At 45.6% G+C, this 16,602-nt stretch overlaps 1 protein-coding gene across 4 annotated transcripts in view; it reads right to left on the bottom strand.

Moving 5' to 3' along the window:
- The window catches only part of LOC311248544 (focal adhesion kinase 1-like), a 169,352-nt gene that overhangs the window by 100,452 nt on the left and 52,298 nt on the right, over positions 1-16,602 (bottom strand). For all 4 annotated transcript variants that reach the window (XM_084339408.1, XM_084339409.1, XM_084339410.1 and 1 more), the window contains exon 6: positions 3,760-3,857. In XM_084339408.1, coding sequence (XP_084195534.1) covers positions 3,760-3,857 — 98 coding nt within the window. The remainder of the gene's footprint in view (positions 1-3,759; positions 3,858-16,602) is intronic.

The raw sequence follows: 16,602 nt of genomic DNA, 5'->3' as shown, positions 1-16,602 counted from the left end.
CTCGGCCTATCACGTGCTTCCTGTTTCACCTTACTTGGCCTATCACGTGCTTCCTGTTTCACCTTACTTGGCCTATCACGTGCTTCCTGTTTCACCTTACTTGGCCTATCACATGCTTCCTGTTTCACCTTACTCGGCCTATCACGTGCTTCCTGTTTCACCTTACTCGGCCTATCACGTGCTTCCTGTTTCACCTTACTCTGCCTATCACGTGCTTCCTGTTTCACCTTACTCGGCCTATCACGTGCTTCCTGTTTCACCTTACTCTGCCTATCACGTGCTTCCTGTTTCACCTTACTCGGCCTATCACGTGCTTCCTGTTTCACCTTACTTGGCCTATCACGTGCTTCCTGTTTCACCTTACTTGGCCTATCACATGCTTCCTGTTTCACCTTACTTGGCCTATCACGTGCTTCCTGTTTCACCTTACTCTGCCTATCACGTGCTTCCTGTTTCACCTTACTCTGCCTATCACGTGCTTCCTGTTTCACCTTACTTGGCCTATCACGTGCTTCCTGTTTCACCTTACTCTGCCTATCACGTGCTTCCTGTTTCACCTTACTTGGCCTATCACGTGCTTCCTGTTTCACCTTACTTGGCCTATCACATGCTTCCTGTTTCACCTTACTCGGCCTATCACGTGCTTCCTGTTTCACCTTACTCGGCCTATCACGTGCTTCCTGTTTCACCTTACTTGGCCTATCACGTGCTTCCTGTTTCACCTTACTCGGCCTATCACGTGCTTCCTGTTTCACCTTACTCGGCCTATCACGTGCTTCCTGTTTCGGGTTATAAGACCAAACAGCCAATGAGCGTCAGTTTCGGGGGGAAAAAAAGGTGACCACCTCCGGTTTGGTCGGACCGACTGTTTTTTTTGTAGCCAATGAAATTCTGGAAATGACGATATCTTACGTGAGGGATATCTGTAGTGGAATAATTATGATCGAATATCAATTAATATGCTTGCTATACACACCTAAAGAACACATTGGCTTTGCCACTAACAGTACTGTGTCTGCCTTCGTGACATCTTGGCATCCTGTGTTTTATCATGTGACCTCGACACGACCACAGGGTCTGACTTCGTTTACATCACTTTGCCCATGTACCATATCTGGGACCTTATCTGTTTACAATTCGTATGACACCTCAAATGAGATAAACCTTTGATATACAACTAAATACTGTGTCCATAATGACCGCATGGCCCATTGTAATGCCTGTACACCATGGCCTGTGTATATTCTCATGCTAAGCACATAATGTCCTTTTGTTCCTATGATGTGAGATATGTACCAAGAGGTCAAACCCATGACTCGATTTTCATTGCGACACAAGGCAGACACTTGACCCTTTTGCGATCTCTGACAAGCAGAAGCATCCTGTGAAACTAACTTACAACGCATTTACAACATCTCCAACTGTCTCAAGTTCACGGGTCAAGCGATGTTGCGAGACAATGCAACACCTCACTTCCTGAAAACACACACACACACACACACGCCCACGCATATGCAAGCACACACACATAGCCGTGCACACACGCACATACATACACAAGCACACACATGCACGTGTAAGCATAACACACACACACACACACACTTTCACTTCCTGAAGTCACACTCACACACACACACACTGACGGAGAATGCTATATATCCTCCTGAAACTCCATCTATCGACACACATGTTGGCATCTTGTTTTGCTTTGCTGTCAGTGTGTGTCCAGCCTTGTGGGGCTGCTCAAATTAAACCCAACAAACGTCCATTTGTTTCCGTGTTAATCTTTATTTCAACAGCTACACTTAAATTTCCAATACATATCTCAGAGGATATAATGGGTTTTAAACATACCTATATACATACCATTAGAAAAACATGTGTAAAACACTAATGTTGTGTAGTATATATCAACTTTGGACCTGCACTAGATAACACTTCAGGCTATTGTGTTTTTCAGCTACTACCTCTCAGCCGGAATGCTTTTGCAGGCATCCGTTTGTAAAATAACTAATGACATACGTATAATTTTATTTCACTCTGTAACTCTATTACAGTAGCACTGTGAAAGTGCTGACATTTAAATCCTAATCGTTTAGGAAAAGACATGAAAGGAGGAGACTTATTTGAGGTGCAAGAGCGGCTAATTAAGATTTTTAAAAGCACACAGTGGCTTAAGGCCTCTACATGCTACAGAAACTTCAAAGCAACTGCAACACAACATCGACAAAGCAACAGTGTTGCAGACACTCTGCCTTTATGCTTCTGCAACATCGACGCACAGCCTATATAACATTGTACCCTGTTGATAACAAGCAGAAAAAGAAGCATACTTTTTTACTTCCGGTCGTGGGATTTCAAAATAAAAGGGCGACGTCTAAAAGCACCGTAAATACGTTTATTTTGTACATTATCTAACGTTAACACGAACCTAAACTATTAATATGGACTATTAATACAAAATGGCAAATATTTTTTGTATAAAAGTATTCTGTACTTCTGTATGACAACTATTAAAGAAACTTGATATATAGCCATGGGATGTGCTGAGAGCAGAATGTAGATGTGTCGATTCGATTCTACTATAGCTATATCCACGCAATTGAGTTGAGTTCTTATTTATTTATTTATTTATTTATTCACTGCCATTTGCAGTGTTTGTGTAGTGCTTATGTTTATTTTAGGACATAACAAATCATTGTTGAATCATGACAATAAATGTCAAACGTAATTGTTAATGATACAAATATTCTCGTATTTATTATTATTTAAATCAGAGGATGTCTGTTGAATCAATGTGAACACAATCACCAATGATTTCTCCCAAATGAAGCCCTTAAGAACACGGGCGCACACCAGTCTGGCCCATCTACGACTGCTCTTCCACATTCTTAGATCCTGTTCTTAGCTAAAAATGAATCCCAGATAAGAAGCCATTCAGGAATGCCAGAATTGGCCCGAGAACTCTGTAAGTGGAGTTAAAAAGAAATTTCTTTGTAACTTTTTGGTAAAAGTGTGTTCGTGAATGAGGTCCAATGATCTTACATTTTGTAGATGCACTCAGGGTTCCCACGGACATTGCAAAATGTAATTCAAGGACTTTCAAGTACTTTTCCAAGCGCTATTTTTAATTTTAAAAGGGCATTTAAAAGGATACAATTAACTTTTAAATGCTGTTTTTTTGTTGAAAAATAATCGGATCCAACATTTATGGCTTAAAACAATTGGTTATACTTTAGATAAAAAAAACTATATTTCTTGATTCAGAACTATTTAATCATGAATGAACAAAACTTTCAATGTGAATGGTTGATTTGAGTTTTAAGGACTTTCTAAGCACCTTGTTAAATTTTTTTGCTGTTTTCAAGGAATTCCAGGTTGACTTTTTTTTGTAAAAAAATCAAGCACCTTAAGCACTTCAAGGACCCTGTGCGAACCCTGGGAACTTGTTGCAGCCTTCTTTAGGTGAGACGTCACGTCTGAATCCATCCTTTTGAGTGAGAGAAATTACATCTTGTACATTTAATCTAATGAGCATTAGTTCATTTGATGACATCTGTTCTTGTATTGTACAATACTGTTGCAACAACAAAAACTCAAAATAAATCCAGTCTTCTAATGACGTCTCTGCACACCCCTAGTGTGTGTGTGTGTGTGTGCGTGTGCGTGTGAGTGTGCGTGTGTGTGTGCGTGTGTGTGCGTGTGCGTATGTGTGCATGTGTGTGTGTGTGTGTGTGTGTGTGTGTGTGTGTGTACCAGGCTGGTGTAGACCCCTTGATGGACGTCTCCAAACTGTCCTTCTCCAATACAACGACCCAGTTCTATACACTCCCTCTGAATCTCATAGTCATGAGCTGGAGAGAGAGAGAGAGAGAGAGAGAGAGAGAGAGAGAGAGAGAGAGAGAGAGAGAGAGAGAGAGAGAGAGAGAGAGAGAGGGGGGGGGGGGGAGGGGGAGGGGGAGAGAGAGAGACACACACAGAGAGAGATATAGAGAGAAAGAATGTGAGAAAGGGGAGAGAGGGGAGAGATAGGAAGAGGAAACAAGATGAGGGAAAAGAGGAGAGAAGAGGACGATAAAATATAATTAGTGAGGGATGTGGAGGAATATGTAAAGACCCACCAGCGCACACACACATATAACACACACACACACTGTACATATAACACACATATATATACTGTACATATAACACACACACACACAGCACATATAACACACATACATATACACTGACTGTACATATAACACACACACACACACTGCACATATAACACACATACATATACACTGACTGTACATATAACACACACACACACACACACACATACACTGCACATATAACACACATACATATACACTGACTGTACATATAACACACACACACACACATAACACACACATATACACTGTACATATAACACACACACACACACACACACATACACTGCACATATAACACACATACATATACACTGACTGTACATATAACACACACTCACACTAGGCTTGGGCGGGGGGGGGGGAGCGGAGCGGAGCTAAGTTAACAATATACTCGTTATCACCATACATAACGCTTATATTGAAACACGTTGACATTAGGGCCGTTCTTTCAACCTAAAAGTGCACTTTCTTCAACCTCGAACCTAAATTCCTTAGCGACCCGTGTTGCCAACGTAAACAAATCAGCGCGCACATTCGAGACACACACACATGAAACTAATCATATGGAACAAATAACGTATAACGGAGGATGAAATTAGACCTATGTGACTCACAAACTCACGACTGTAGTACACAACTACACATTCAGATGCACAAAATGTATTCTGCATTGATTAAGTGATAATCAAAACCCAGCTTAAAGCCATTAAACCACTGTAGTGAATCACCGAAGTGAATCACCGAAGCCAATACGCACACACAGTCGAACTGCAACGCTTTACCAAACATACACTCCCGGCATTCATAACTCGTACGTTCATCTTCCATACGCTTAACCATAACATAACTTACTTACCGGTACCCAAACAACGTGTTCCCGAGTCCACATTCAAATTCGAATCCATTTCAAAACGTTAGAAAAACGCTCCGTTTCCCGATTCCTCAATCGTCCAATGTCTGGAAGTGGACCCATGGTCCATCCATTCGACCTTAATAAACGGACGGCCACCGGTCCATAACCGCATTCTATAGAAGAATAAGTCTTTATTTGTCGTGCAGATTAACACACATGCTAGATGAAAGACCCACAGGAACGTGGCTCTGCTGAACTCTGACTGAGAGAGGGAAACACAGACTGCCCTGCCCTGCCCTCTGCTGGCACGTGCTGTGCACTACAAGCAACGCATCTGTGATTTGGCGCACGGTCTGTGACGTCACGGTATTGAAAATCATACAGACGGGATTTCGAAATACCCTGGTATACCGTAATACCGTCATACCGCCCAAGTCACACACACACACACACACACACACACACACACACACACACACACACACACACACACACACACACACACATATACACTGTACATATAACACACACACACACACACATATACACTGTACATATAACACACACACACACACACACACACATATACACTGTACATATAACACACACACACACACACACATATATACACTGTACATATAACACACACACACACACATATACACTGTACATATAACACACACACACACACACATATACACTGTACATATAACACACACACACACACATTATATAACATGTTCAGACCAGTAACACATCAGAGGGTTGTCTTATTCTTATGACCTTTTTTACCATGTCTATTTCTATCTTATTATTTGTATTTTTGCACAATCCAGGCGGGCGTGGCCCCCTACATTTCACTCCATGTCTTGTGTCTGTATGTGACAAATACAACTCTTGAATCTTGTCTGCAGGGGAGGTTTAAAGGGATATTCCACTCAGGTTGAATATTTTCTAACCCCTAACAGATAACAACTATAATAACATGTTAAGCACAACTGTGTTGCACTCTGGCACAGTGGGGACCCGGGAGTCAAACCAGCAACCTTGATGATGAACCTGGACACAGGCTGGAACCTTTGTACTGTCTTCTACTATCATGCACTCTTCCACTAAATAATCTCCCTTGCCTATATTACTACCTACTGTACTAACATGTCTCTACTACTCTGCACTCATCACTGCAGCACCCAGGTCTCAGCACTGTTTGATGAACATTGTTACTCAGCTGATAGAGTTGTACCCTTCCTGCTGACCTGTCGTACAGACCTTGTCAGTCGTTTTGGATAAGTGTTCAGCTAAATGACTACATGTAAATGTGAAATGTAAAAAATCTAGGGCTGAGAAACAATCCTGGGGAAAGAAAATGTCTTATCAAATAGTTTCATCTGAATCCAATCAATTCTTACAAAGGATCAATGTTTCCTTTGCCTTTTCTCAGTGGACGTATGAAGACCTTCACTAAATGTTATTTCTAGCACCGACGTCTCTAGTTTGTCTCCTGTCCCGCAGATGTCTCTAGTAGGGATGTTAGATATTGGCTTTTTTACCGATATCCGATATACCGATATTGTCCAACTCTTAATTTCCGATACCGATATCTGTTACGAACGGGGGTGACGATGAAGGTGAGGAGAACACAGTTTGCAGACAAGGATGAGAGAACCGAGACAGAGACGAAGGGTGATACTTGAATGAAGGGATCTTTACTGAATCAAAACCAAAATACAAAACAAACGAAAGGCACTGGCACTGGTACTAACAAACAACGAGTGAAAACAAGAAAACGACAGGGATGAACTCACTTGACAAAACACCAGGGAACACGGGCACGACACGGGGACAACGTGGAGACAATGACGCCACAATAACCCAACCAACAAGCAATAAATACTGAAGCTAATTAATAATCAAAAACAGCTGGGGAGAGACAGGCACTTAGAACAAAACAATAATCAAAACAACAGGAAGAGGGACTAGGCATACAAAACACAGGATAAGAATACCAACACAAAGAACAACCTAAACAGATAACACTTGTAACAAATAAACTAATTGTAACAACAGCATATCTTTAATGCAATCAGAGAGGATCTTCACTGACTGCATTATCTGCAGGTGAGCACCAGATGGCGCCATAGCACCACAATCAATCTCCTGTGTGGGGCAGTAACTCCTATTGTTTCTACTGTCCCAGACTTGGGCCGGTCTGGGAGGGTAACAGATATCAACCGACACGATATACCGACACCGGAGTCAGTGGTCCCTGCCTGCTTCAAGATGTCTACCATCATCCCTGTACCGAAGAAACCCTCCCCAACATGTCTCAATGACTACAGACCGGTGGCACTCACCTCTGTGGCCATGAAATGTTTCGAGAGGCTGGTCAAGGATCACATTTGTGCCTCCCTCCCCAGTGATATGGACCCCATGCAATTTGCATACAGGCCAAACAGGTCCACTGACGACGCGGTCTCCCAAGTACTGCACAGCACCCTCTCTCACCTTGACCGCCAGAAGGGGGGCTATGTGAGACTGTTGTTCATTGACTACAGCTCAGCGTTCAACACCATAGTCCCCACCAGACTGGTGGACAAGCTGATCGAGCTGGGTCTGAGCTCCGCTCTGAGCGCCTGGATACTGGACTTTCTGAGTGAAAGACCCCAGGCGGTCAGGGTGGGGGTCAGACCTCCAACACCATCACCCTGAGCATCGGGTCCCCCCAGGGCTGTGTTCTGAGCCCCCTGCTGTACTCACTATACACACACGACTGTGTGGCCAAGTTCAGCTCCAACTCCATAGTGAAGTTTGCGGACGACACAGTGGTGGTGGGGCTGATCTCTGACAACGACGAGAAGGCCTACCGGGAGGAGGTTGAGGTACTGGAACGTTGGTGCCAGGACAACAGCCTGCTCCTGAACATTGGTAAAACCAAGGAGCTGATCGTGGATTATAGGAGAGGACAGCAGGACACACACACACCACTGAGGATAAACGGGGCTACCGTGGACAGGGTGAGCAGCTTCAAGTACCTGGGGGTCCACATCACAGAGGATCTGACATGGTCAACACACATAGACTCAGTCGTAAAAAAGGCGAAGCAGCGCCTCTACCACCTAAGACAGTTAAGGAAGTTCAGAGTATCTGGGAAGATACTCCAGTCCTTCTACTCCGGAGCTGTAGAGAGCATCTTGACTGGAAACATCACTGCCTGGTATGGAAACAGCACGGCACAGGACAAGAAGGCCCTACAGAGAGTGGTGCACTCAGCAGAGCGTACCACGGGTATTGCACTACCACCCCTGCAGGTTCTATACAACAAGAGGTGCAAATCCAGAGCCTGCAGAATAATGAAAGACCCTCACCACCCCAACAACAGCCTGTTCAAGCTGCTGCGGTCAGGCAGACGCCTGCGAACCTCAGCTACTAGGACAGAGAGGCTTCGGCTCAGCTTCTTCCCCCAGGCCATCAGAGCCTTGAACACTGAACACTGAACTCTCCACACACAAGCACACATGAGCGCATGCACGACACACACTGTACACGCTCACACACTAGCAGCCACTTTAACATGAGCAAGCACACACTCATGCTGCACACGCCCACACTTATGGCCACTAAGGAAAGGTCACTTTAAAAATAGTATAGCATAACCTGAGATTGTAAAAAATAGCAATGTACGGAAGGGCCCAGTGCCTCATCCGTAGCTAACAGTGTATTGCACTACCACAGGACCTAGCGTGTCCTCCATGCTCTGTAAATAACTATGTACAAATACCGATATGCCCTACTATGTTACTTGTTTATTGCACAATATTGTTTTATTGGATTCTATTATATGTTGTTACTACTGTATTGCACATTGTTGCGGGCAAGACCACCCGCATTTCATTGTATACTTGTATGCCGTGACAAATAAAACTCTTGACTTGACTTGACTATATGCTGGGTTTCCCCCCCCCCCCCCCCCAAAAAACGGAATAATTTCAGGTAATTAACATTACATATCTCTTGTCGTGGAATTAACACAACATTATGCATTTTTATTTTTTTAACTTTTATTTATAGCATTTTCAGCTTTTTCTGGCCACGCAGGACCAATAGAGGGAGAGAGGGAGAACGGGAGGAGAGGTAGGGAAGACATGCGGCAAATGGTCGCCGGGACTGGGAAACGAACCCGGGACGACCGTTTTGCGACTCAGCGTGCTATGTGGTGTGCTACTGGAGCGCCCCACATTATGCATACTTTTGACAATTAATAAAATAAGAATTGTTCTTACTTGCTTGCCTGGGTAAATAAAGGTTAAATAAATGTTATTTTTTTTTATTTAATAAAAGATTTAATAAATAAATAAAAAAGATTTGAGAACCGATACAGATAATTTCCGATATTAAATTTTAATGCCAATATCAGTTGATAATATCGGACATTCCTAGTCTCTAGTTCACCTCCTGTCCTGCAGACGTCTCTAGTTTACCTCCTGTCCTGCAGACGTCTCTAGTTTACCTCCTGTCCTGCAGATGTCTCTAGTGTACCTCCTGTCCTGCAGACGTCTCTAGTTTACCTCCTGTCCTGCAGACGTCTCTAGTTTGTCTCCTGTCCTGCAGACGTCTCTAGTTTGTCTCCTGTCCTGCAGACGTCTCTAGTTTACCTCCTGTCTGTCCTGCAGACGTCTCTAGTTTACCTCCTGTCCTGCAGACGTCTCTAGTTTACCTCCTGTCCTGCAGACGTCTCTAGTTTACCTCCTGTCTGTCCTGCAGACGTCTCTAGTTTACCTCCTGTCCTGCAGACGTCTCTAGTTTACCTCCTGTCTGTCCTGCAGACGTCTCTAGTTTACCTCCTGTCCTGCAGACGTCTCTAGTTTACCTCCTGTCCTGCAGACGTCTCTAGTTTGTCTCCTGTCCTGCAGACGTCTCTAGTTTGTCTCCTGTCCTGCAGACGTCTCTAGTTTACCTCCTGTCCTGCAGACGTCTCTAGTTTACCGCCTGTCCTGCAGACGTCTCTAGTTTACCTCCTGTCCTGCAGACGTCTCTAGTTTGTCTCCTGTCCTGCAGACGTCTCTAGTTTACCTCCTGTCCTGCAGACGTCTCTAGTTTACCTCCTGTCCTGCAGACGTCTCTAGTTTGTCTCCTGTCCTGCAGACGTCTCTAGTTTACCTCCTGTCCTGCAGACGTCTCTAGTTTGTCTCCTGTCCTGCAGACGTCTCTAGTTTGTCTCCTGTCCTGCAGACGTCTCTAGTTTGTCTCCTGTCCTGCAGACGTCTCTAGTTTACCTCCTGTCCTGCAGACGTCTCTAGTTTACCTCCTGTCCTGCAGACGTCTCTAGTTTACCTCCTGTCCTGCAGACGTCTCTAGTTTACCTCCTGTCCTGCAGACGTCTCTAGTTTACCTCCTGTCCTGCAGACGTCTCTAGTTTACCTCCTGTCCTGCAGACGTCTCTAGTTTACCTCCTGTCCTGCAGACGTCTCTAGTTTACCTCCTGTCCTGCAGATGTCTCTAGTTTGTCTCCTGTCCTGCAGACGTCTCTAGTTTGTCTCCTGTCCTGCAGACGTCGCTAGTTTACCTCCTGTCCTGCAGACGTCTCTAGTTTGTCTCCTGTCCTGCAGACGTCTCTAGTTTACCTCCTGTCTATCCTGCAGACGTCTCTAGTTTACCTCCTGTCCTGCAGACGACTCTAGTTTGTCTCCTGTCCTGCAGACGTCTCTAGTTTACCTCCTGTCTGTCCTGCAGACGTCTCTAGTTTACCTCCTGTCTATCCTGCAGACGTCTCTAGTTTACCTCCTGTCCTGCAGACGTCTCTAGTTTGTCTCCTGTCCGGCAGACGTCTCTAGTTTGTCTCCTGTCCTGCAGACGTCTCTAGTTTACCTCCTGTCTGTCCTGCAGACGTCTCTAGTTTACCTCCTGTCCTGCAGACGTCTCTAGTTTGTCTCCTGTCCTGCAGACGTCTCTAGTTTACCTCCTGTCCTGCAGACGTCTCTAGTTTATCTCCTGTCCTGCAGACGTCTCTAGTTTGTCTCCTGTCCTGCAGACGTCTCTAGTTTACCTCCTGTCCTGCAGACGTCTCTAGTTTACCTCCTGTCCTGCAGACGACTCTAGTTTGTCTCCTGTCCTGCAGACGTCTCTAGTTTACCTCCTGTCTGTCCTGCAGACGTCTCTAGTTTGTCTCCTGTCCTGCAGACGTCTCTAGTTTACCTCCTGTCTATCCTGCAGACGTCTCTAGTTTACCTCCTGTCCTGCAGACGACTCTAGTTTGTCTCCTGTCCTGCAGACGTCTCTAGTTTACCTCCTGTCCTGCAGACGTCTCTAGTTTGTCTCCTGTCCTGCAGACGTCTCTAGTTTACCTCCTGTCCTGCAGACGTCTCTAGTTTACCTCCTGTCCTGCAGACGTCTCTAGTTTACCTCCTGTCCTGCAGACGTCTCTAGTTTGTCTCCTGTCCTGCAGACGTCTCTAGTTTGTCTCCTGTCCTGCAGACGTCTCTAGTTTACCTCCTGTCCTGCAGACGTCTCTAGTTTACCTCCTGTCCTGCAGACGTCTCTAGTTTACCTCCTGTCCTGCAGACGTCTCTAGTTTACCTCCTGTCCTGCAGACGTCTCTAGTTTACCTCCTGTCCTGCAGACGTCTCTAGTTTGTCTCCTGTCCGGCAGACGTCTCTAGTTTGTCTCCTGTCCTGCAGACGTCTCTAGTTTACCTCCTGTCTATCCTGCAGACGTCTCTAGTTTACCTCCTGTCCTGCAGACGACTCTAGTTTGTCTCCTGTCCTGCTGACGTCTCTAGTTTACCTCCTGTCTGTCCTGCAGACGTCTCTAGTTTACCTCCTGTCCTGCAGACATCTCTAGTTTGTCTCCTGTCCTGCAGACGTCTCTAGTTTACCTCCTGTCCTGCAGACGTCTCTAGTTTACCTCCTGTCTGTCCTGCAGACGTCTCTAGTTTGTCTCCTGTCCTGCAGACGTCTCTAGTTTACCTCCTGTCCTGCAGACGTCTCTAGTTTACCTCCTGTCCTGCAGACGTCTCTAGTTTACCTCCTGTCCTGCAGACGTCTCTAGTTTACCTCCTGTCCTGCAGACGTCTCTAGTTTACCTCCTGTCCTGCAGACGTCTCTAGTTTACCTCCTGTCCTGCAGACGTCTCTAGTTTACCTCCTGTCCTGCAGACGTCTCTAGTTTACCTCCTGTCCTGCAGATGTCTCTAGTTTGTCTCCTGTCCTGCAGACGTCTCTAGTTTGTCTCCTGTCCTGCAGACGTCGCTAGTTTACCTCCTGTCCTGCAGACGTCTCTAGTTTGTCTCCTGTCCTGCAGACGTCTCTAGTTTACCTCTTGTCTATCCTGCAGACGTCTCTAGTTTACCTCCTGTCCTGCAGACGACTCTAGTTTGTCTCCTGTCCTGCAGACGTCTCTAGTTTACCTCCTGTCTGTCCTGCAGACGTCTCTAGTTTACCTCCTGTCTATCCTGCAGACGTCTCTAGTTTACCTCCTGTCCTGCAGACGTCTCTAGTTTGTCTCCTGTCCGGCAGACGTCTCTAGTTTGTCTCCTGTCCTGCAGACGTCTCTAGTTTACCTCCTGTCTGTCCTGCAGACGTCTCTAGTTTACCTCCTGTCCTGCAGACGTCTCTAGTTTGTCTCCTGTCCTGCAGACGTCTCTAGTTTACCTGCTGTCCTGCAGACGTCTCTAGTTTATCTCCTGTCCTGCAGACGTCTCTAGTTTGTCTCCTGTCCTGCAGACGTCTCTAGTTTACCTCCTGTCCTGCAGACGTCTCTAGTTTACCTCCTGTCCTGCAGACGACTCTAGTTTGTCTCCTGTCCTGCAGACGTCTCTAGTTTACCTCCTGTCTGTCCTGCAGACGTCTCTAGTTTGTCTCCTGTCCTGCAGACGTCTCTAGTTTACCTCCTGTCTATCCTGCAGACGTCTCTAGTTTACCTCCTGTCCTGCAGACGACTCTAGTTTGTCTCCTGTCCTGCAGACGTCTCTAGTTTACCTCCTGTCCTGCAGACGTCTCTAGTTTGTCTCCTGTCCTGCAGACGTCTCTAGTTTACCTCCTGTCCTGCAGACGTCTCTAGTTTACCTCCTGTCCTGCAGACGTCTCTAGTTTACCTCCTGTCCTGCAGACGTCTCTAGTTTGTCTCCTGTCCTGCAGACGTCTCTAGTTTGTCTCCTGTCCTGCAGACGTCTCTAGTTTACCTCCTGTCCTGCAGACGTCTCTAGTTTACCTCCTGTCCTGCAGACGTCTCTAGTTTACCTCCTGTCCTGCAGACGTCTCTAGTTTACCTCCTGTCCTGCAGACGTCTCTAGTTTACCTCCTGTCCTGCAGACGTCTCTAGTTTGTCTCCTGTCCGGCAGACGTCTCTAGTTTGTCTCCTGTCCTGCAGACGTCTCTAGTTTACCTCCTGTCTATCCTGCAGACGTCTCTAGTTTACCTCCTGTCCTGCAGACGACTCTAGTTTGTCTCCTGTCCTGCAGACGTCTCTAGTTTACCTCCTGTCTGTCCTGCAGACGTCTCTAGTTTACCTCCTGTCCTGCAGACGTCTCTAGTTTGTCTCCTGTCCTGCAGACGTCTCTAGTTTACCTCCTGTCCTGCAGACGTCTCTAGTTTACCTCCTGTCTGTCCTGCAGACGTCTCTAGTTTACCTCCTGTCCTGCAGACGTCTCTAGTTTACCTCCTGTCCTGCAGATGTCTCTAGTTTACCTCCTGTCCTGCAGACGTCTCTAGTTTGTCTCCTGTCCGGCAGACGTCTCTAGTTTGTCTCCTGTCCTGCAGACGTCTCTAGTTTGTCTCCTGTCCGGCAGACGTCTCTAGTTTGTCTCCTGTCCTGCAGACGTCTCTAGTTTGTCTCCTGTCCTGCAGACGTCTCTAGTTTACCTCCTGTCCTGCAGACGTCTCTAGTTTACCTCCTGTCCTGCAGACGTCTCTAGTTTGTCTCCTGTCCTGCAGACGTCTCTAGTTTACCTCCTGTCTGTCCTGCAGACGTCTCTAGTTTACCTCCTGTCCTGCAGACGTCTCTAGTTTACCTCCTGTCCTGCAGACGTCTCTAGTTTACCTCCTTTCCTGCAGACGTCTCTAGTTTACCTCCTGTCCTGCAGACGTCTCTAGTTTACCTCCTGTCCTGCAGACGTCTCTAGTTTACCTCCTGTCCTGCAGACGTCTCTAGTTTGTCTCCTGTCCGGCAGACGTCTCTAGTTTGTCTCCTGTCCTGCAGACGTCTCTAGTTTACCTCCTGTCTGTCCTGCAGACGTCTCTAGTTTGTCTCCTGTCCGGCAGACGTCTCTAGTTTGTCTCCTGTCCTGCAGACGTCTCTAGTTTACCTCCTGTCTGTCCTGCAGACGTCTCTAGTTTACCTCCTGTCCTGCAGACGTCTCTAGTTTGTCTCCTGTCCTGCAGACGTCTCTAGTTTACCTCCTGTCCTGCAGACGTCTCTAGTTTACCTCCTGTCCTGCAGACGTCTCTAGTTTACCTCCTTTCCTGCAGACGTCTCTAGTTTACCTCCTGTCCTGCAGACGTCTCTAGTTTAAAAAGCACATGGCTTTTGTGTTGACATGTGACTATGCACCGGGCTATTCAGCGAAATCAACTATTAGTTGAAGATATGGCTGTTCTAACGTCCCGGCTTCTGTGTGTAATGCCCCTTTTCCACTGCATGGTACCTACTCGACTCTACTCTACTCTACTCGGCCTTTTTGGTTTTCCATTGCCAAAATACCTGGTACCAGGTACTTTTTGGGTACTTTTTGGGTACTTTTTTAGTCCCTGCTCTGTCGAGGTTCCAAGCGGGTACAAGTGGTACCAGAAAAGTGACGTGAAACACTGTAGACCACTGATTGGTCAGAAGAGAGAAGTGTCACAAGAACCCATGTCACTTTATTCTTTTATCTCTTTACTTTGTTTTTGTTTTTTTTGTTTTCCCTTTTCCGTTTAGTTAATTTATTTTAGGTCAACTCTTCATTTGATTTTGATATTATTTTCTACTATCAGCTATATCTTTTAGTTCTTATCTGTCGAATTGTATTGTACTGTCTTTTATAATTTTGACCGCCAATTGTATTGTTGTATGTGGATGTTTGTTTGTAAAACAAGAAACTGAAAATAAAAATGTAAGTAAAAAAAATAAAAAAGGGAAGCGTCACACGTTGGAGCGTCTGCACAAAAACAGAAAGCCGCCATCTTTAATGCCTCGCTTAGGATTCATTATTTGTTTGCAGCAGGAACAAGTGCAATAAACAAAAAAGGATACATTCACTGTGTGTTCTGCCTCATTTATTGATGAAACCAACATCAACCCAATTTACCACAGAGCAGAGAGTTCAGTCTCACAAAAAGATCGCTGATTTGTTAAGCTTGTTGTTAGATTACGTGCTAATGTGATTGCGTTTTACCATGGCTAGCGTACATAGCGTGATCAATATAACTCGCTATTGATTGTTTGTACTAGTAACGTTAATGCTAGTAGAATAGACACAACGTGAGGTAATCACCATCCATTTTAAACCGGTTATTACCTAATGCTAACGTTAACGTTCAATTGATTGATTGAAACAGTGTTTACTCTGGCTTGCTCCAAGCCCTCACGGACATAGCTGTGCTCACGGAGCTCTCATGCTGTACGCCAGCGGCCCCGCCTCCCCACACGGAGACTTCTTTTATTCGATATTTCCATTCATTATCCATCCAGGGAGCCTGGTGTTATCATGGGGAATGAGTCTGAGATCCCAAAAGTGCAATACCGGCCGCATCCTACCAGGCAGCGGTATCGAGCACCATTTGAAACTCTGTGTCTTGGGCTGTGCGTCGATTATATTGGTCCGGGCGGACTTCTCCATGTCGGGCAAGGGGAGCGGCTGTCCTGATCGGCTTGAGGAGCGTCAAATGCTCCAGATGGATGATGTGTGGTGGATTATGTTGGCGACACGATCGACACCAATACTGGGACTCGCAATCAGATAATTGGAATATTCTTTTTGGGGCACATCCTAGTAACGCTAGTCCATAACATCATAAAAAAAACGACCCCCCCCCCCCCCCGCCTTTCATGCATTCATGATGGAACATAATACCCATCATATGCATTTGATTTTTTTATTGTAGCGGACGGAACACCAATGCATTTAGTATAATACACATTGGGGGCTATTACCAGCCTCCCATATCCTAGACCGCTCTAAAACCATACTGATATTCACCACGGTATAAAACGGGAATGCATGGATGACATTTTTTTTTCCCTTTTTCACATATTGAACGATAGATACTCGATGTCAAATGGGCCATAGTATTGTATCCATAGCTATAATATATAATATAGTTATAGCCCTGCAAACACCGCCACGTATTCCTATACTTTAGAACGCTGGCCTTTTAACCACACATTACACAGCGCCCCCTGGCGCTGATTGAGTTAAGATGTGACGTTATGAGATGTTATCATTAACATGTTGAGATGTGACGTTATGGAGAAACACCACAGTGAAAGAGCGCGAGAAAGAGAGATAGAGACAGAGAGAGAGGGAGAGAGAGATGGGAGTATGGAGGAGAGAGAGATTTTACCTTCCACTACTCCGTATGTGACTGTGTTGGCGTTGGGAGAGAGAGAAAGA

The sequence above is a fragment of the Notolepis coatsorum genome (assembly GCF_963971535.1).
Source record: "Notolepis coatsorum genome assembly, contig: SCAFFOLD_353, whole genome shotgun sequence".
Taxonomy (NCBI): domain Eukaryota; kingdom Metazoa; phylum Chordata; class Actinopteri; order Aulopiformes; family Paralepididae; genus Notolepis; species Notolepis coatsorum.
This window is presented reverse-complemented; position numbering and strand designations above follow the sequence as displayed.